This window comes from Cheilinus undulatus, linkage group 5, assembly GCF_018320785.1.
Source record: "Cheilinus undulatus linkage group 5, ASM1832078v1, whole genome shotgun sequence".
NCBI lineage: Eukaryota > Metazoa > Chordata > Actinopteri > Labriformes > Labridae > Cheilinus > Cheilinus undulatus.
In genome coordinates this window covers 33,260,167-33,280,339 of record NC_054869.1, presented here as the reverse complement: position 1 = coordinate 33,280,339, position 20,173 = coordinate 33,260,167, and the positions used below count along the sequence as shown (strand labels likewise).

Below are 20,173 nucleotides of genomic sequence, written 5' to 3'. Positions count from 1 at the left end.
AAGCCAGAGTTTTTAAACTTATTTGTGGTTTGTAAATAGAGTGTCTTATTTCACTGAGCAGTAATATTCTTAAACTGCAAATGAGCCCAGAAGACAAACACACAGGGCAGATTTTACCATCTCATTTTATGATTTTAAAGCTTAATTTTATAAACTTAAGAGATATTTTTCATGACTGAAATTTGGATTGGTGGTTCATTATACAGTGGCCTGTCTTACAAAAAAACTAGAATAAAGATATTTTGAATCACTTTAGAGGGACTTTAAGATGAGCTAAAATCAAGCCCTTGATAAAAACTTTGAAGAAAAGTTAGTTAAGTTTCGTCAAAGAGTCTGAAGGAGACTAAGATGTTAGTGCTGGACTGCTGGTCTTTCAAAATCCATGCCATTACTCCACTGAGTAAAATCTGTGGAAACACAAGTATACCGTGCTGTGAAGAAGTATTTCCCCCCTTCTTCATTTCTTATTTTCTTTCATATCAATAACACTTACATGTTTGAAATCAGCAACTAAATGTTAATACTAGGGCTGCAAACAGCACTGAACGGGCCCTTGCACCTTGCTGTACACCAGGCTTGTGGCACAGTCGCTAATGTGCTGGTTCAGAGATGTCTCCCAAATACAGAAAGGTCAAATTCTCTGACCCTTTTTGTCTGTTACTGCCACCATGTGATGAGAGCATACTGTGCAGCAAAAGCATTGAACTGGTTCTGGTAAAAATTTGTGCATGCAGATAGTGCCACCTGCTGGCCATGAAAAGCCAAACATCACTCAGTACCAATGCGAGTTTTGAACCCACCTGCCTTAATGAGGATATAAACCGTTTGAAAAATACAATCAAACCAGTGTTGCAAAGAAATTATATAATACACCTGGTTCTTTGTTTCTTTAAATCAATAATTTTAAATGTTAATGCACTATGTCTTTCATCACCAATATGAGACTGTAGATTTTTTTTCCAGGCTGAACAGTCTATTTTACTCATTTCATAGGTCTCATTTACAAAGACAGATTTGACACAACTGTAAGGGGTTTCATGAATTTAATCATGTGTATTCATTTTCGCCATCACTTATTTGCCATATCAAAGTGATGCATGAATTCAATACAGGGTCAGAAGTAACTGGACAGCAGTGCAATTTTAAACTAAAAGAAAATGAGCCTTAAGACAGAGGACACATCAAATCACTGATGTTTGAAACATCCGTGACATCAGTAGACCACAAAGTTTCCAGACAGGCACAGTGTTGTTAAAACACACACACTATGGAGCTGATGAATGAGAAAACACAGTTCCAAAAAGAGGAATGCTGTTTCGGATGCAAAGATGAAAATTACTTGTAGGTGCAGAAGAACGCAATTTAAATTTATGAAGTGTGGCAGGACTGGCACATGAACCAGTTTAGCAATTCACAATATCAAACTGCTGATCAGCGCTCTAATCCTTAAGCATCATTGCAGAAAAGGAAAAAACCTCCAATGGATCAAAACAGCACTACTGGGGAGTAATAATTCAGCAACAAAGCTCAGTAATCACAAGTGTTGCAAAAATCAGTTCACTTCTGTTCAAAATGTCTTTCTATAAATATGGCAGCAGCACAAAATGGAGAGGAGAAAGCTACTACTCTGATTCTCATTTTTGATTTCCCCTTTGAGTCACAAGGGCTAGCTGTCTGACGGGTGACTGCTTTTTCATCAGTCCAGTTGGTTTTAAGGAAAAAAATCATTTTCTATTTGTTTTTTAGTTGGATCAAATGTGGGGAGGGAAAGAGGAGACATTCAAGGTAAGATAGAAGGTGGAACTGGATGCTTTAGGCAGATAATGAGGTAAAATATCAAACCAAAGCAAGAGCTGATTATGGTAAATATAGAAAACCTGTTATCTGATGAAAAATACAGCCACAATCACCCTTCAACTTTAGGCACATATGTAAAACCAATAAAATAAACCTTTGTCAGCAACTTTATGCTTAAAAATATTCTTCGTTATCCACTTCTGTAAGGTGTCTGTGGATTGCTATTTATGATAAAAATGGTGTGGAGACAAAAACTTTCATCCAGCTGCAATGAAATCAGTTACTCCAGCTCTGTCAAAATACTCAGGGAGGATAGGAAGCTTACAAAACTTTAGCCAAACACACAGAAACTGTATTTATACAGTACATGTATAGGTTGTAAACTTTCCAATAAATTTTAGGGTTGTATATTAAACTTTGTGTTAGGCGAAACAGTCATAATGCTATACATTTACCTCTTTCAGTGCCACAAGACCAAAAATAACATTAATCTCTATTGTGGCTTAAAAATTTAAGTTTCTCTCCAATATTAATAATAATACATCAAGTATTGTCTGTTTTCAGTTTCAAGAACTTGTAGCGCCATAGTGTTAAAACACAATACATATACTCTGTATGTAAATAAACATTGCATTTCTCTTAACGGAATGTCCGCTTAGTGGTTTAGAGTGGAGGCAGACTGCACTTTATCCCAGCCACCTCTGGGTTTAAGGAGTGAGTTCTCTCTTAATGATGAGCAGGTTTTTGTTTACTAATTACAGCAGAAGCAACTACAAAATATTAAACAGGCACAGGGCCGGTCCAATTCTGCATGTCTATCTGCTGGAGAAATAAGATGGCATTTTGACATTTTCATTCTATAGCAGGCTCTGGTTGTGCTGTTTTAGGTGGTTGCACATCAGCCTGGTCTCAGATTACCGAGTAAAAATAAAGTCAGGACTGCAACTGAACCAAAAAGATGGACAAAACCGTTTCAGAAAAAAACAAAAAGAGTTCTCTCATATCCTTAACAGGAGTGAAAATATTCCAAATAAAACAAAATAAAATTAGCTAAAAGAGAAAAACTCTAGAGTTCTTGAGAGAAATTAGGCCTTTGCATAGCAAAATGTACAACACTGCTGCTGCTGTGGTGACAGAAACAAAAATATACAGGATATTTACAAATTTACAGGAGGAGGAGGAGAAGAAGGAGACCATCTAGACTTCAGGGAGACTCTGTAAGTTGATCAGGCTGTGATGGTCAGTTTGGGTGTTGCTTTCAGGAAACAAGGTCAACATAGTAACACCACCAGTGGTCTGCCAGTCAGGTGAAATCTAAGACTGGTTAGTCCAGCTTAAAATGGGGAGTTACAGAAAACGGAGTGCACAAATGTGAAAGCAGGGCGGCCATGGCAGCGCTGAGATAAAGTAGACCTCTCCTGGGTGTTCAAAGAGAAAGGGACAAAGAAAAAGCAGGACTCCTGGATGAGTTGAACAATGAAGGCTGACCAGATCCAGTGTTTTCCAGTCCCTCTGATCCAGAGAGAAAGAATGTTTATGGAGGAGCTTTAAAACAATTGAAGGCTACTGAAATGCAGACCATCACTGGCCCATCAGATGACCACAACATCCCTGCCATTCCTCTTTCCCCTCCTTAGGAAACAGGTCTGTGTAATCTTTATCCCCCACTCAGTCTAAAGGCTCCTGCTCCTCTACACGCCATTGGCACTCATCTTGCTCTTCTGGGTCACCTCTGTGGCTGCTTTAGCCTGTTGGAAGAAGTTAGAGAAGTTAGTTTCACATCAATATCCATTGTTTCCCTTTACATTCTTTCTATTTAATCTTTTAATTTTGAACAACTTTATTAACTTATTTAACCGCTAAGTGAGATGCATCATGGGATGGAGTGTGAGGGAACATGGCATGATAACAGGGTCACAAGCCAGACATGAACTGGTCATCACTGTAGCATGTTAGGTGTCTCAGACAGTTGAATAACATGGAATCTCCACTCTGACTGCAGTGCTGTGACCTCATGAAGCACACAGATTTTCTTTTGAGATATTGTACAACAGCACAAGTAAAACAAATGATTGTTTGTGCTTTACCACTGAGATAATTTCCCAAATTACTGAGCTCTCTAAATAAAAAATCATTTAACTGTCTGAGACTTTTGCTTGAACCACAAAGTCAACATCCATGGCTATCAGCAGAGGAAAGAATTAAATGTAATGTTACATCGGTCTTTAGGCCTGGGTGATATGGCCTAAATACTGTATCACAGTATTTTTCTTGCCTTTGACGATAACGGTATTGTATCACAATATTACAAAATTAAAAAAGATGATTCCTTTAAGTTTCACATTTCATCTCTGTCCTGCTGAGGTGTGTTAAGCTGCTGTTGACTTGAACTTAAATCAGTTTCAGAATGGCTCTTCATACTGATGCAGCAGCATCTCTCAGATTCTGCCACTTTTGACTATTTGTTGTTTCCTGTAAATCTGAGGTCATGTTATATAACATTTCTCATACCTCAGTGTTTTTTTCTTCCTATTGTTATTTGTTGTTTAGTTTGTGTTCAGTACCTTCTCTCGTGCTTTTTATTAAGATATATGACTCTTAAAAGGTCCATTATGAAAGCTGTGTTGTCTTTTATAGGTTTGCATACTTGAAACTTTACACTACATTTCAAAAAATTAGAATGTCATGAAAAAGTTCAATATTTTTTGTCACTCATTTCAGAAAGTGAAACCCATACATTATATAGACTCATTACACATAGAGTGAAATATTTCAAGCCTTTATTTTTTGAAATGTCGATGATTACGGCTTACAGGTAATGAGTGAAATGAATGACAAAAAATATTAAACTTTTTCATGATATTCTAATTTTTGAGATGTACCTGTATACAAATAAACATTAAACAGATATCTGGTGAAAGTGTTTGAAAATGAGTATTTTCTGGTATTACAATAAAAACCATGTCATTGAATAATAAGAAAACTGCACTTTGCATGAAAAACAGCACACAGGTTTGATGTGGCGTAATATCTTTTTGAACGACTAGTCTGTTTAAGAAGATCACTGAGAAGCGTGTCTCAGTGTTGGGTCTATATTTATCAGCTATTTTTAAACCTCACACAGATTAACTTGAGACATGTTATTCTGACTTCACCAGAATATTTCTGCATTCATAGAGGCATCTTGTAAAATAAAAAACTACTGTATTTATTTAAACCAATTTCCAAGTATTGTCCATACGTTCTCTACTGTATTCAAGCTACCTCTGTTTGGTGTTGCAGCTGCTCTTCCATAACAGCAGTTGTAAAGCTACAGATTAGCGTGTCATGTGAAAAAGATCCTAGGCAGGAAGAGTTAACTGGATTATAAAGTCGTGTGTAGCATCAAACTCAAACTGGTTTCTGTGGATCCAACACATCTCAAGAAGAAATGGGTGCTCACCTGAAGGACTTCAGCAGGAGTCAGAGGTTTGTCTGAGATCACAGGGGCCTTGTCTCTCAACTCCTCTACCTACAGAACAAAAGAACAAAAAGGTTTAAAGGTTCCTAGGTATGCTATCACTTCACATGTTTATATGTATGGGTTCTGATCATTTGTACATTTATAGATGGGAAAACCATGCACCTCCACAAGTTCAAACTTTTCATGAGGTAAGACAAACAAGCCTGTTTACTATGCGTTTTATAGTCAGGCGGTACTCAAGGTTTTAATTTCACAGAGAAATATTTTATTTCTTGTCAAGACTTGATGAAAGTTTCAGTATTTCTCTCATGTCTGAACCTTTGTATTTGCAGATACAAAAAATTGATATATTTCTTTATTTTATACAAATACTTAAAGATATACTGTATTCTGTTACAAAATCTGACTGTGAAAAACAAGAATACAAGTTAATGCCTTAAATATAGATAAATCCCCTTTAGAAGTTGGAGAATGTCTTAATCAAAAAGTAAATATTAGTCTGTTGCGTTAAAAAATACCCAAACTTGGAGATGAGCTGACTTGTTGCTTAGTAACAGTTGTATATCCATGGATCAACAGTTTTTCACACTGTAAGGTTGCTCTGAGACGTGATTATGATTCCATAAATAAGCAACAAGCATTAACTGTGAAAAAAGTGAAGATGGCTGCTAAAAGAAACTTTGCTTGTAATACTCTCATGTCTCATACATTTGTGCATCTCTGTATCTGTGAATATCTCAGGTTTAAATAATCAGTATGTTGTACATGCACTGCTAAGTCAAGCTATGGTTATATTGGGATATCTGATGGGACTACTGTCCTTGTTCCAGTACAAACCCACAGCAGAAGCTTGTCTGCTTCCACTACAGTAGGTGTGGTAGGCAGCTAGTTACTGTCGGATCTTCTTCAAGTTGACCTTGCTAACAAGTTAGCAAGCAGCTAGCTAGCTGTATGCTGAAAGTCAAAACCACGAACAACTACGCAGCTTCTTAAATTTCATACACACTCTGTACTTTACTTTTGGTACACTTACAATGATAACCAAAGGCAGACAACAATACAACTTCTGCTACCCTTAGCATTTATACGTATTGACTTATGGGTCAAAGTCCAACACAGGGAATGTGGAGCATGCCCAATATGGTTAGGCCAGTCTGGTCTGACTGAGGTACACAGGTTTACAGGTGAGAGAAAATCAACCTCCAACCTTATTATCTAGGTGTGTCAGTCCAACTTCAAGAACTTAGATTTAGTATGATTTAAGTCAAACTAACATGCTTACTTGCATTCTAAAAGTCCAGTTTTAGTCAGAACAACACAATAATTCAACGTTTTCCTACATAAACAGCCTCATCAGTTTAACATAACCTCCTTATGTAGAATCAAATGTTTCTGACCCAGTTTCCTCTCTGTCCATCTCCTCTCGTGGTGTTGTGCATTTCATGTTTGTGCTGAACACTGACCTGTCTTTCCTTGATGATAATGGCAGGATCTGCCAACATATCAGTGGTGACTGAGGTTGTGTTTGCTCCTGTATTTTCCACTGGGGGAGGGGGAGGAGGAGCTTTCTGTGAAAATAAAAGCAAACATATAAAAAGATGACCAAACTTTTCTAAAGACCTCCTCACTCTGGTGTACTCCCTGATAAGTGGCTGCTGTTGTTCACACAGCCTTCTTAAAATCTTGAAGTTGCCCCTTCATTTCTACACTGGACTGCTCCTGTACAAAGTGGCCATTTCTTTCATGGATATAATACATTCAAATGCTGTTACTGTGTGACCTCACTATTAATTTGTGTGCAATTTGTGTAAATCAAATCCTCAAAACAGGTTTGAGTGATACACAAAACATTTAGTCTTCAGTAGTTAAACTTTTATAAAAGAGAGCATTTGCATTTATATTTACATGGATGCAATTTAAGAGATTTGACACAGTATTTTTGTGGAAAACATATACTGCCCAAAATAATGACCAAACTGGATTTTTAAGTCCCCACACATGACTCTTAGAGCTTTTATGATTGTTCAGATTATGAATCAAAAGAAACCATCTGAGAAAAAATGTTGATATCTGATAATCTTAGGAATTAGACCAACTATGTTATATACTTTGTACATTTACAACTTTCTTTATTTTCTCTGTCATGTATGATGGTACACACATTTTTTACACATTTATATGAATGCTTCTTTCTGATTTTGGAAGCTTTGATGAGAACTACTTCACCATGTTTTATCAAGTTTCGTCATGTGAAAGTAACAGCAATGGCGATAATAATGGTGAGTAATGGTTGGCATTATATTTTCCAACCCAGAAACAAAAGAAGTAGTTATGAAACCACTCTTGCTCCCCTACAGAAAGATCAAACACAGAGTGTACCCAACACCAGGACCTACATACCAGCTATTTAAACAGCATAAATGTTAAGCTGAGAATGAATTTCTCTAAGCTGTACATTCTAAGTGAATATGTAACAGTACAGTCTGTAAGTAGTGTGTAAAGGTCGAACCTCGAGTTTGGGAACAGGTGGGATGACTGGGGGTTTTGGTTTGAGGTCGGTCAGATACATGGCTCTAGAGAGCAGCAGCAGTGATGGAGGAACATTCTCCTTCAAGTGAAGATCCAGCCACTAAAAGAAAAATTGATTCATCAAACACATATTGCAAGTCTTCTTGCTTCTTTAAATAATATGAGTAAAATATCATAAGCCTATCTTCATCTTAGTCAATGTAATACATAGAACTAACAAAAGCTAAAAATCAGTGTCCAGCTGCTCACCTGCTGCATTTGCTGGCGTAGCTGGTCAGTGGTGAGACCCAAAGACCTCATCCCACGACTACGACACGCAGCCTGCAACTCTGACACACTCATAGCTGCCACACCTTCTGCTGCAATCATCTGTGACAACACACAAGATTGAGATATGACAGTGACTCTACATCCAGAAGTATAATTATTCAAATCTTTATCAAGTTAAATATCTATAATACAAGTCACCAGTAAAGTGTACATTCTTTCTGACTTTTTCTCAAATTTGGCAACACTTACGATTGCACATTGTTGCATATTTCTTTTCATTCACTTATATGTAAAATATGCATGTATTCTTTTAAAATGTGAATAGGGCAACATAAGAAGGTCAACATTTTACAATGATACTTCAAGTTTCTTGAAGATAGTCTGTAAAAAGAGTTGACCTTTATTTATGACTATCTAATAATCAAAACAGTCAGTGGCTACAAAAATTACCAGGTACTCCGCCTCACCTCATCATCTGCTTTGATGGTCCTGAGCTGCATCATCAACTGAAAACGCAGCAAGTTGTTGGTGCCGATGGGCTGCAGCTCCAGCAGTTTACACAGAGCCACCAGCTGGGGGCGCTCCAGGTGCTCCAGCGTAAGCTCGTCCTCAAACAGCTTGGAAAACCGGACGATGTCCTTTGTGGTGGGCTGCTCCCCTGTGCCTCGAACCTGAGAGGAACACAGAGTCCTTAATATATCACTTAAAAGATTTAAGACTGCATGTTTGATTATTAAGGCAATCTTTAAAAAGGTTTTACCTTCTTTTTGTACAACTGCATTTATCATTAAAGCTTTCAAGTATTAGATTAAAAAAATAGAAGTCTGACAGGTAACATTCAGATCATACCGAGTACAGAACACAAGAGACATCAAGAAGCATCAATAAGACAGATTTTACTGATCAACTGGACATAATTCAAGCAGTATATTATGGGTGCAAGGGCTACCATTGATTTTTACTTAGCCTTTTCTAATCTACCTTCTGAACATATGTGGAGAAGCGCTGCGTCTCATCTTCAGTCAGAGCTTTAGCTTTATTCCTTCGAGCCATCTCAGCAATAGTCTCTTGGAGAAACTTGGCCAATTCTAGCTTAGCCGCCAGACCTTTCTTCTGCTTCTCCTCCTGTAAGAAGAAACAAACAGTTAATATGAAAATATAGATACTTTGGACACAGCAATAGTTGCAATAAATACAACATATACTGTTATCAGTGACTGATTTCTACACCAAAGATTACATTCTCAGAGCTTCATACAACAGTTCAGTTGAAGATATTGTAACATGAAGAAATAAAGAATGTTTTACTACAATCATAACATAAAACTTAGAACCTGATACGCTGGTGGCTCCAAAGATGGAAAACAGACTAAAATTGATCCAATCCATCAGAGAGAATTGATTTGAATAATATACAACTCCTGACAACGATTTAAAGGCTTTTTTTATTTGTATTTTCATTTAAAAGAAAGGCATGTATTTCACATGAAATCTTGTTTTTCCAATGTTTTAATTTCTCCCCGGTATTTCCCACCTGATTTGGTCATCATACTCTTATCTTCCATCATAACATGCCTTCATCCTTTTTTCCTTCCTATGTAAAGTCATATTTTCAGAGACTGGACACGTCTAAGCTGTCCAGAAGCACAGGAGCATATCCGTGAATCATTCAGCCAGAAAGACCAGAGAACATCGGAGCTGACAGGCTGACTGGACCAAGAACAGAGACCTGCTGCTTTTCTTTTGCAGGAGATTAAATGTTAACAAAAGGAATGAAGGAACATTTTAATTAATGAAACAACAGAAGAATAAATAGGGGGCTCTTGAAAGAGCAGGCCTGGGTTTCTGAAGCTTTTTGTAAGCCTGTTTATGTTGCACTAATCTAAATTAGTAAATCACCTAGATAAGTAAAAGTCATGTGCCTGTGTGGACAGAGCTTCTTAGATCAGCAGACATATCTGACAGGTTATATAATCATCATGAACCCTGCTGGGAGGTCATGCAGGCGGCGGCAGGGTGTGTGCGTCTTTGTGTACATGAACACATGCCTTTTTGGACTCTGTCTCGAAGGTGGAGGGCAGCATCTCTGGGAAGAGTTTGAGGAAGACAGGCAGGAGGAACTCCATGAAGGGAACGATGATGAACACCATGAAGGGAACTAGTCGGAAGAGGTCGGCGCAGGTCCTCATCAGCTGGTAACACAAAGAAAAACGACTGTAATGACACAAAAGTAGGTGGTCTCCTGATGCATGTCAACATGTAAGATATACTACACGTGCCCTGACGCTCTGCCAGTTCTCTTTTAAAATAGCCCAAATATAGATTTACCATGGTATGTGGACTGCTTAGGTCACCAAGTCTGCACACACATATACATTAGTCAGTGACATGCAGTGACACTATGTTCTTTTCCAATGATCTACCAGTGTCTCTACTCCATGAAGAGACATCTGAAACCTGCATAGAGCTAGAAGAGAAAGAAAGAAAATCTACAACTCAGTTTGAAACTCATAAATGTTCGTAGATGGTGAACAACACTTTCATGTTCCACTGAAACAACCAAGATCACATCAGTCGACCACAACATGTGATCAGTGTTTCATAACTGTAAAAAAGTACCTGGAACTTGTTTAAAACACATTTCCCAAAAGAAAGCTATTACAGAATCTTGACCAAACTGATTGAGTATATCAAACCTATAAGGCTGGACTCCATTTTTGTAACATTTTTTAACATTTTTACTTTTTAACATGTTTACTTTCTTTTTCCCTTCTTCCCTTCACAACTGAGGGGAAATCCTCCCATGCCTTTTAATAAATAATTCAAGCTAATGTTACTTACAGTGTATTCAAATATTCCCTTCTGTTTCTGCTTAAATGTGCTCAGATGTACACACAGTTAGAAGAACAGTTGTACTGTAAAAGGTTGAGTGTGAAGATACTACTTTTACATAAAAAATACACAGAAAAAAGAACACATTTCCATACTGAAGACTCGCAAAATAGTTAGCAAAATCACAATTACATACAGCAATGTATGGTCAAACTCTAGAGTCCAAAGACAAAAACACTGAAAGCCAGCAGTTTTAGTGACACTTTAGCTTTAGTGACGCTTTAGCTTTAGAGATTAACAAAATTATAAAGTTCTAGTTTAAAAGTCAACAATCAAAGAAAAAATGAAAAACTAAAATAGAGTTAATTCCATCAGAAACAAACCCTTTGATTTGCATTCCTTAAAGACATACAAAGCATTATTTTTGGCCTTATATTCCTTTAAATCGAGGGCGCCATGTACCAAGATTACAATAAGCCTAGGCTCAGGAGTTTAAAGTGAAAGAGACCGGGGCAACTACATTTACTTTCATTATTGATCCTTGACTCGAAAAGGAAACAAACTAGACCTATCTGGAGCTAACAGTTGCAGTGAAATGATTGGTTTTGTCCTAACAATAGCACTGAATCATCAAGTTTCAGTTTGCTAAAACAAAGCAGCTTATTCTCACGGCATAAATGCTGTCAGTATTGTTCAGGATTTGACTTAAAAGCATCTTAAATGATTACCAGATTACTTTCTGTCAGCTGAATAAGGTGGTAAACACACTGAAAGTTTAAAAAAGCTTAGAAAACTATCATTTACAGAACTGTCAGTCTCTCCCCTCACCACACTGCTGCAAACCATGCTGCTGCAGCATTACACTACGACATAGGGAACACACTGTACACATTCCTTATTGACGTTAGGGTGTGAAAAACACAAAAGGAGCACTTAAACCATAAATCATGTCCTGCTGATTTTACTGACACAACTTAGCGGAAGACTAACAAGACGAGCTGAGTTTTCTGTCATGACTAAAAAGAAACCAGACAATTATAAATGAGCCAGACAGACACTCTGCTGTGACCTGAGGGCAACATAAGATCAATAAAAAAGACCAGGAGAGAGGAAGAACAGAGACTTTAAATTCCTGTGAGTAAAGATGGTTTGGTACAAGATAAAATAATACCTTATAAAAACCTAAAAAGCAGTTCAGCACTGATGTGAAACAGAATTAATGAACAGCCAAAGATCTGTTTTTGAATTTACTTTGAGCCATATTCAATATAAAACAAGTCTTGTAATGGTTTCTCTGAAGCATAGCTTTTCATATGGGACAAAAATAGGAGTCTAGAATTAGGTTTAGCTACAGGCAATCAAATAATTTGAAAATTGTATAAGGATGAAGCTCTTAAAATTTCTGATTATTTTTAGCTAGATTTTTAGACATTACATATAGAATTAGAACTGTCAGACAAAATCGATAAAATGTATATTGTGTATCTCAACTTGTACATATTTGACATCTATTAAAATATGAATGATCATTAATTCCAAATTTAAGGAAAACTGCAGACCACAAAACCCAATTTGATGTTGAGAATTGGTTTCCTCTGATCAACAGCCTAGAAAGTTAAATATTCAATAGCTGGTATTGTTACCAGCACAAATTTAGGGATGGCAATTACTTTGTGTTTATTTCAGCAATAACGCTATCAGAAATGTGAAGGTGTACTTATTTAAATAGAAAAAATACATTATGATCAGTGTATACAGCTTTAAGACCCACATGTGTAAGTAAAATATCTTTAATTACTGATGTGCTGAGTTTTAAGAAAAGGTAAAAGCGGCTTCATGTTTGCCATAATATGTAGGCAGTTGTGTTCTTGTCTGACATTTTACAATACAATTTTTGTCTTGGCTTCTCCCACGGCTATAAAGGCTTGGTTTTTGTTTATGTATGACAAAAATGTAATGACCATAAATCATGTAAATCCCTGACTCTACAAGGGATTACATTTGAAGATAAAGAAATCCTTGAACAGAGCACAGACTGAATACTGTAAACCCATATTGCATAGATTTAGCTTATCTTACCCGTCTCCTCTCCCTGCGTGTGAGCAACTGTCCATGCAGCAGCCTCCACACCATCCTGCCAGCAATCTTGATGTCGATCCCAAGTAACCGGAAGCCATTGTAGTAATGCTTTAATTCATCCACAATCCTGAGATGCAGAGCCTTTCTTACCACTGCCCTCTCCTGCGCTGAAGGGACAGCGGCCGCTGTAGTGGTGGCAGTGGTGGCAGACGTTGGAGCGGGAGCTGATGGAGGTTGGGGCTGTGTTGCTGCAGCAACAACCGAGTCCTTTTTTGTAGCATCTTGTGTGGCGGCTGGTGACGCTTTAGTGTCCTCTGGCTTTATGTCCTGGAGCCACACACCTGTGCTGTGCAGAGAGCGGGTGAGCAGGGCGGAGCTGTGGTTACGGCTGAGAGCGTGGCCTCTGTAACAGTGGGGATAGCCATAGCGGGAGTGCCTGAGAGTGAGTAAGGACGAGCTGTGGCGAGGAGGGTCTATGTGGAGATACGCTTTGGAAGACAAAGACGAGCAGCTTTGCCTCTTGGATAACAGATATGATCCCCTGTAGATGAGATGAGAAAAACTGGTTAGTTATTACATAATATCCTGCAGGAAATGTAAGCAGAAAAGTAAGAGAAATAAATAGTAGCTCTCAAATCTATGAGTGGACAGGCATGACATAGTTGGATTTTTGAAAACTGTTTGATTTATTAAGTTTCTGAAGGTTTTTTTCTTAAAAGCTTCTAATATTTCCATAGGGAATCTAAAAGACATTTAATTTATTCTACAAAAAGCCCCTTTCTTGATAGCCATCAAATACTTTACAATAACCTAAACTTAAAAACCAAACCCTCTGTAACTTGTTACAGCTTTTTAAATGTATAAATTGTCTGCCATTTTTCTGTACAAACAAGATGTTATTATCATCATACAGGAGTATCAACTTTTTTGGTAATTTGTCCCACTTAACATTGTGTTTTACTGTCATGTGTCCTTTGTAGTTAATTACTGTGTTTAATCAAGTGATAATTGTAAATAAACTCAGAAGAAATGGGTTTTAAATGATCAACTGCTGGGGTTTGAATTAGGGGTGTAACGGTACAGAAAAATTTCAGTCCGGTAAGTACCTCGGTTTTGAAGTCACGATTCAGTATGTTTTCGGTACGGTAATTGAAGCAAATAAATAAAATGTAATTTTAATTTTAAAATTAAATTGTATTAAAATAAATAGGCTGAATAAATTACATTTATATTATAAATAATGCTGTAACCTCCTTCCAAAAGTTCTCCAATGATTAAAAATATTACTAAATAAAAACATTTTTGAGTTACTAGGTTATTTTCATTGATATATTGACATATTTATAGTCATTGACAGTCGCCCAAAACGCCATTTCCGTGTGGATGAAACGCCGATACGAAAAACAACTTTTGCATATACTTTTGAATTCATCTCCATGTGGACCTGGCCTGAATGGGGGAGAGAGAGCTGTTTGTGTGTGAGGGGGAGGGGCCAGGCACTCAGGCTGAGTTCAGCAGGGACACACACACAGGAGCATGGCGACAAAACCTCCGTGCAGCAAATAAGTTCATATATCAGCTACATATCAGCCGATGTTGATTAATCTGTGATATGCTATAATTGGCCGGATTAATTGGCCCGATGATCAATCAGTCGGGCTCTATTGTGGATATTATCTGAATGCACTGTACAGACTTAAGTAAATAGGGATATACAGATGCATCAGGCCCTTTTGACAAACAGCAGCCATTGGCAAATAATGTGGGCATGAACAGATATAAACACATGTTTACCTGTTGTGTCCTAACAATTTAACGTTTGCCTTTAACACAACTAACAGATAATTCAGAGAACAGATTTATTATTAGGCAGAGGATGGGACATGTTAAACAAAGTCAGCTCTGTTTTCACGGGTGATGACATCAGGGTTAATTTTGTCAACTAAAACTATGACTAAAAATGTTCATCCACAGCCTTTTTTTCCATGACAAAAACTACACTAAGACTAACAAAAATAGATCTGTGATGACTAAAACAGACTAAAAATAAGTTTATTTTTTGTCAAGATGACTAAAACTAGACTAAAATGTAATGTAGTTTTTGTCGGACATTCGAAATCCCTGATATTTCTCCACTGTGAGTAAATATGTCAAAAAATAATGCTTCTATAGCTATTCTGCTTCTCAGCTGTAGGAGACAGGGACCCCAGGTTTGACAGAGTGTACAGAAAACACTAACATGATTTGGTACCAGAATAAGGCAAGAAAATAAGTGCTTGGACTAAAAGTAAAGATTAAAATGTGAGGACTTTTTATGGACAAAATTTAGACTAAAATGTTTTGAGTGTTCGTCAACCAAAACTAGACTAAAACTAAGAAGGATAGAAATGACTAAAATGTGACTAAAACTAAAATGCATTTGATTTAAGGACTAAAACTGAGACTAAAATAAAAAATAGCTGCCAAAATTAACACTGGATGACATGAGTGATGAGATGAGAAAGAAAACGTTGGCATTGTGGGGGTGTTAGAAAGAATGAAAAACACATTGGTATCCACCATAGGCTAAATTGTTATTTTTGACACAATAATTTGAATCTGCCCTGTTTTTTATTTTAATTTTAAATACAATTGGTGTATCTCTATAAGGAAAAATGTACAAAGCTAATGTCAAAAAGGTCAGTGTCTAGTTATCATCCTCAAGTAACAAGGTGTTTATTCAAGGGCAACTTGTACTTAGGTGTTATACTACAGAGTTTTGAAATGCTGTTTAGAACATAAATAATTGCCATCGCTCATGTTTTTTGATCATAGGAAGGCCATATAGAAGCCATAGCTCCTTACCTGCATGTCTTTCCTAACACTTTTCCCTCAACAAGTTTCTGACTACCCACTGTCCTCTTTTATAAAAGATATAACAGCCTCAAAATAAATATTTCGTTTTATATATATATATATATATATATATATATATATATATATAAAAATCAAGCAAGTACTTTTTTAAATTCACTATGAAGTCTAAATGTTGTGTGTGTGTTTCCCACAAACCGACATTACTTGGGCAGGTCGGATATATTCACAGCCACCAAAATAAGGCTCAAAAGACTGTATAAAAATCAACTGGTTTTGAAATACATGTGGAAAATGTAAGTTAATATGAATATGTTATGCATAAATTTCTAATGAATGTAAACAACAATACATCAGCATTGTTCTTGCTATGCAATTATTTCTGTGATGGTTATGTTTTTGTAAAATAAGAGGGGTAGGCTATAATAAGCTTTAGCTTCTGCCTACACCCTTTCGGTTAGCTTGGAAATTTAGAAGTTTCACACTGATCCTGTAAATTGCTTTATTTGTGCAAGTAAACTGAAATAAATTTCTTTCGTTCATTAATTCATTCATATTTGCAAGCCATTTTATCTTGAAACCCTGTCTAACTCAATGCTTCTTATTGTCTGCATGTTCAGCACTTTTAAAAAGAAAAAAACTATTCCACCTGGTTATATAAGCTGTTCGTCCTATGTCTCTGTTTAATGGTTAACTAGCTGAGTAGGTAAAATACCACCTGTGTAGTGTGAGCATCAAAGTGTTCACATGTCAATACAACTGAACCACTTCACAAGCAGTTACTGTTACAGGTTATGCTACAAGGTTATGAGGGCATGGTTAACAGATGAAGTCAGTATAAAAACTTGTGATTTAATTTGCTGATTGCTATAAAATATATATAAAAATCTACTTTGGCCTTTCTATTCAGGTGCATCTAAAAACACTTGTCACTTCAATTTCTCAGGAGACTTGAACCTCTTGAGATAGACAGCACTTTGTCGAGTAATAGTAATCAATTGTCTCTTTAAATCAATGCTGTTAAACAATTATGGGTGCTACTGTAGATGTGTTTTTAAGTGAAGCTTAAAGTGGTGGCAACACCACTGACTGAGGTTGTTTTGAAAGGAATTTGCCAAAAAAATTTAGCAAACACTGCTTCCTTTTTTTCTTAAATGTCTTTGTAGCATTCTAGTGCCTGTTCAGATGTCTGCAGTTTTACAAATACAGCTATATGAAATTAAGTGTTTGGCTAAAAAGGCTGTGTTAAAAACGCTGTTTCCTGTCCGAATGCATTGTTTTCCAACCTGAAGAGCTGCCCCACATGACCCCCAATCAAAGGTATCAGTAAAATCGCATTTTAGCAGATTGACTGATTTGTTAAATAATGAGAATTTCAAAGGGCTAAAATGTGTTATGATGCATATGCATACATGCTCAAGTCATGTTGAACTTTCACAGTGCTTGTTTTGAAGGAAACAGCAGTGAACCATTTGAGTTACTGTGTTTTTGTGCAAACTGTACATGCACATTTAAGTATGATGCACCGTTAGCCACTTGCTAACAGCAGGACAAACGAATCTGAAACTTAAACCCAAGGGTAGTGATGTGAAATGTTAAGGCTTTGACTGGGCTCTTCATCTGCTTTAAAGTATCTTATGTTTTGTCCCAACACCTTTTAAAAAAAGTGACTACTGTATACAAATATGGAGCTAATAAAATTAGCTAAATATGCTAGTACACATTGTTTGGGGCCATTTCTTCATGTTGTCCTCTAATTCCTTGATAATTGAAGGCAGACAAATAATCACATTATCCTGATGAGGTCTAACAGATGATCTTCACACATTTTAATCTCTGAATCACCCTTATAATCAGGATTAGCGTCTAGAGCATCTATAAAAAACACTGGCTCTGTTTTCAGTGACAGAATGAACAGGAAGTCCCACCCAGAATTCACACAAAGTATCATGGAGTCTGGATATAGATATATAGATATATTATACAGTCATGGCACACATTGCATACAACTGCTTAGTAAGTTGTTGGTTATATTTAAAATTCAAAAGACACATGAACAACAAGTCCCTAAACGGTTAGTCTGAAGATAAGCAAAGTCAGTGATATCTTATGGGTATTTTTATTCAAGTGTCTTTTCTCCTCCTTGATTGTTTTTTAACATTATTGTTTGTTTTTAAAATTATTTCTTTTACTAAAGTCTCATTGTTTTCATTTTTAAGCTTTTATTTCTGAGTCGTTGCTTTTTCCTCTTGATGCCTTAGAGAGATAGTTTTAATGTAGATCTGAGTACTTTGCTCAATACTTCCATAGATACTATTGATAAACAATTCATTTTCTAAACTCTTCATCAAGCTATTTTTTTTTCATCTGGATTGTACAGCTACACATGTGGTTCAAAGAAAAATGGACAAGAAATGCAATGTAAATGCAAAACACAAATTAATGTCAAAGTTTGACATTAATGGCGTGTCTTTTTATTTCTGTATTTTTTATCTTATTACTGTTACAAACCAGAACAGTAATTCTTTCTTTGAATATAAAAAAAAAAAATAATTCACTACTGCAAAAATAAGGAGAAGTCTTCCAGTTGGCTGAAAAATATCTGGTATGTATTGTATTACCATGGTTTACATACCCTTGTTGCCTAACTGTAATGTAATACTGAGTTGTGTAAGGATGTGACCACTTTTCTTGGGAATATCATGTTGAAATTTTAAGTCTGAAAAAAGGAACAAATCCATCTTATCAGCTGCCACTATGAAGCAAACTGTGCTTCCTGGAGGTCTCACTCTGGTAGTCCAGTTTTACAGGACCGTTTTTACTCTTGCGTCATCAGTAGAAACCAATTGTTTGTGTTTATCTTAAGACTAGGTTATAATATTTTACAATAAACAGGCTTCACTGCATCAGACACTATGTAAACAGAGACAACCCGGTGCTTTTTACCAAAACACAACTGAGAATGCACCCTAGAGCCTGTAATTACAACCACTAAACTTTAGGAAGAGAACCAGTTGTTCATGTACCTAAACTTTGAAGGAAACCGCATGCTTTACATCGCCAGACCTCCTGCTTTACTTTAACAGCATCTTAAAGTCATGTATAGCCATGTGCTAATTACTTACCTAGTTCGTGTGACTGCAAGGAGCACCTGATGACTAAAGACGGCCATTGCAGGAGCAGATTACGGTATCCTGTTGGACACATGGAGAGGGACAGAGAGAGAGAGAGCGTGCAGGTGTCTTATTACATTTCACTAGTATGGTGCAGCAACAGGCTGAATGGAAAAGTACTCGATGCGAACAACTTCTGCCCAATCCAGAACAACTAAAGACAGTAATATGGGAACTTTGCTTTGAAAGATGACTACGAATGACAAACTATAAAGTAGCTAACATGAGCATGAACCCCACAGAACAGCGTGTCAACGTTAGTTCAATATTATGTAACTACGCAGCGGCAGCCCACCGCGTTCACGTTACATGTCTGTCATACACCGCATCACACCGGGTCCACTTAACTCTAAAGATATTTTAATTAAAACCAACAAAGGCTCAAACCAAGAATTATAACAGAAAAAATGGGTCTATATGTTACAACAAGGGACTCCTTCTATGGTAACATAGCCTTAGCTAGCTTTTAATAGACGTTACTTGATGCTGAACTCAGCAAATATCGGCAATATTACGATAGTCAGCCACTGAATCGACGCCCAAACAAAAATACCAAACACCGCTGAAACTATCCAAATAAGAATACTCCAGAAACATACGGAAGTTACAGGTACACTAGGTTCACGTTAGCTAGCATTTCACTACCAGCTAGCTAAGTCCCTCATCTCGCCTAGCCGGTTAGCCAGTTAGCTTGCGGCTAGCTAGGCTAGCTGGTGAAATGGCAGTCCGCAGATGACGAGCCCACTAACCTCCAGCGTCAATGACGGAGCTATGGCTGCCGCTGCTGACTGGGCGTTGTTAAGGCTTCTTGGTGAGACGTGAATAAAATAATCCATCCACAACAATCACTCGAGGTATACGGGAGTGGCGAGAGTAACGACTGGTGTGGTAATAAACCCATTTACGGTGGGTTTATATAGTTAAAGCCTTTGGATGCGTCGTGTTCCTGCTCCCGACCGTTGACTCTGCTCGCGCAGCCTTCGCAGGCAGCTGCACTGAAAGGTCACACTGTACATGCGTGGATGTTGTGCTCGCCCCCTTCGAAGATCATAGATTCTGAAAGATGAGTTACTCGTTGCTTAAAAAAAAATCAGTCCCAAGTTCCGTTCAATAGAAAAGCAAAAGCATACTTCAATCTGCTATTTTTTGCCTCCTATGATCTATTTTTGAGGGAACC

General features: G+C 37.1%; 2 protein-coding genes across 2 annotated transcripts in view; one reads left to right on the top strand and one right to left on the bottom strand.

Moving 5' to 3' along the window:
* Positions 1-1,026: 1,026 nt before the first annotated feature.
* Positions 1,027-19,978, bottom strand: letm2 (leucine zipper-EF-hand containing transmembrane protein 2). The gene is made up of 11 exons (XM_041787511.1): positions 19,746-19,978; positions 18,949-19,017; positions 12,971-13,511; positions 10,108-10,251; positions 9,041-9,184; positions 8,527-8,730; positions 8,039-8,158; positions 7,770-7,889; positions 6,724-6,828; positions 5,240-5,308; positions 1,027-3,545 (listed from the first exon to the last, which is right to left on the bottom strand). The coding sequence occupies exons 2-11, from the start codon at positions 18,993-18,995 to the stop codon at positions 3,489-3,491; spliced, it is 1,551 nt and encodes a 516-aa protein (XP_041643445.1). The 5' UTR covers positions 18,996-19,017; positions 19,746-19,978; the 3' UTR covers positions 1,027-3,488.
* nsd3 (nuclear receptor binding SET domain protein 3) overlaps positions 19,045-20,173 on the top strand; it is a 42,054-nt gene continuing 40,925 nt past the window's right edge. Inside the window, exon 1 of the mRNA XM_041787508.1 lies at positions 19,045-19,061. The gene's annotated coding sequence lies outside the window, so the exon portion shown is untranslated. The remainder of the gene's footprint in view (positions 19,062-20,173) is intronic.

Excerpts from the sequence above, each read along its gene's own strand:
- letm2 (XM_041787511.1), bottom strand. The coding sequence starts at position 18,995 with ATGGCCGTCTTTAGTCATCAGGTGCTCCTTGCAGTCACACGAACTAG. Across the intron at positions 13,512-18,948 it reads CTTGCAGTCACACGAACTAG|GGGATCATATCTGTTATCCA; the intron begins GTAAGTAATTAG and ends TCTCATCTACAG. Across the intron at positions 3,546-5,239 it reads CTCCTGCTGAAGTCCTTCAG|GCTAAAGCAGCCACAGAGGT; the intron begins GTGAGCACCCAT and ends TTCTTCCAACAG.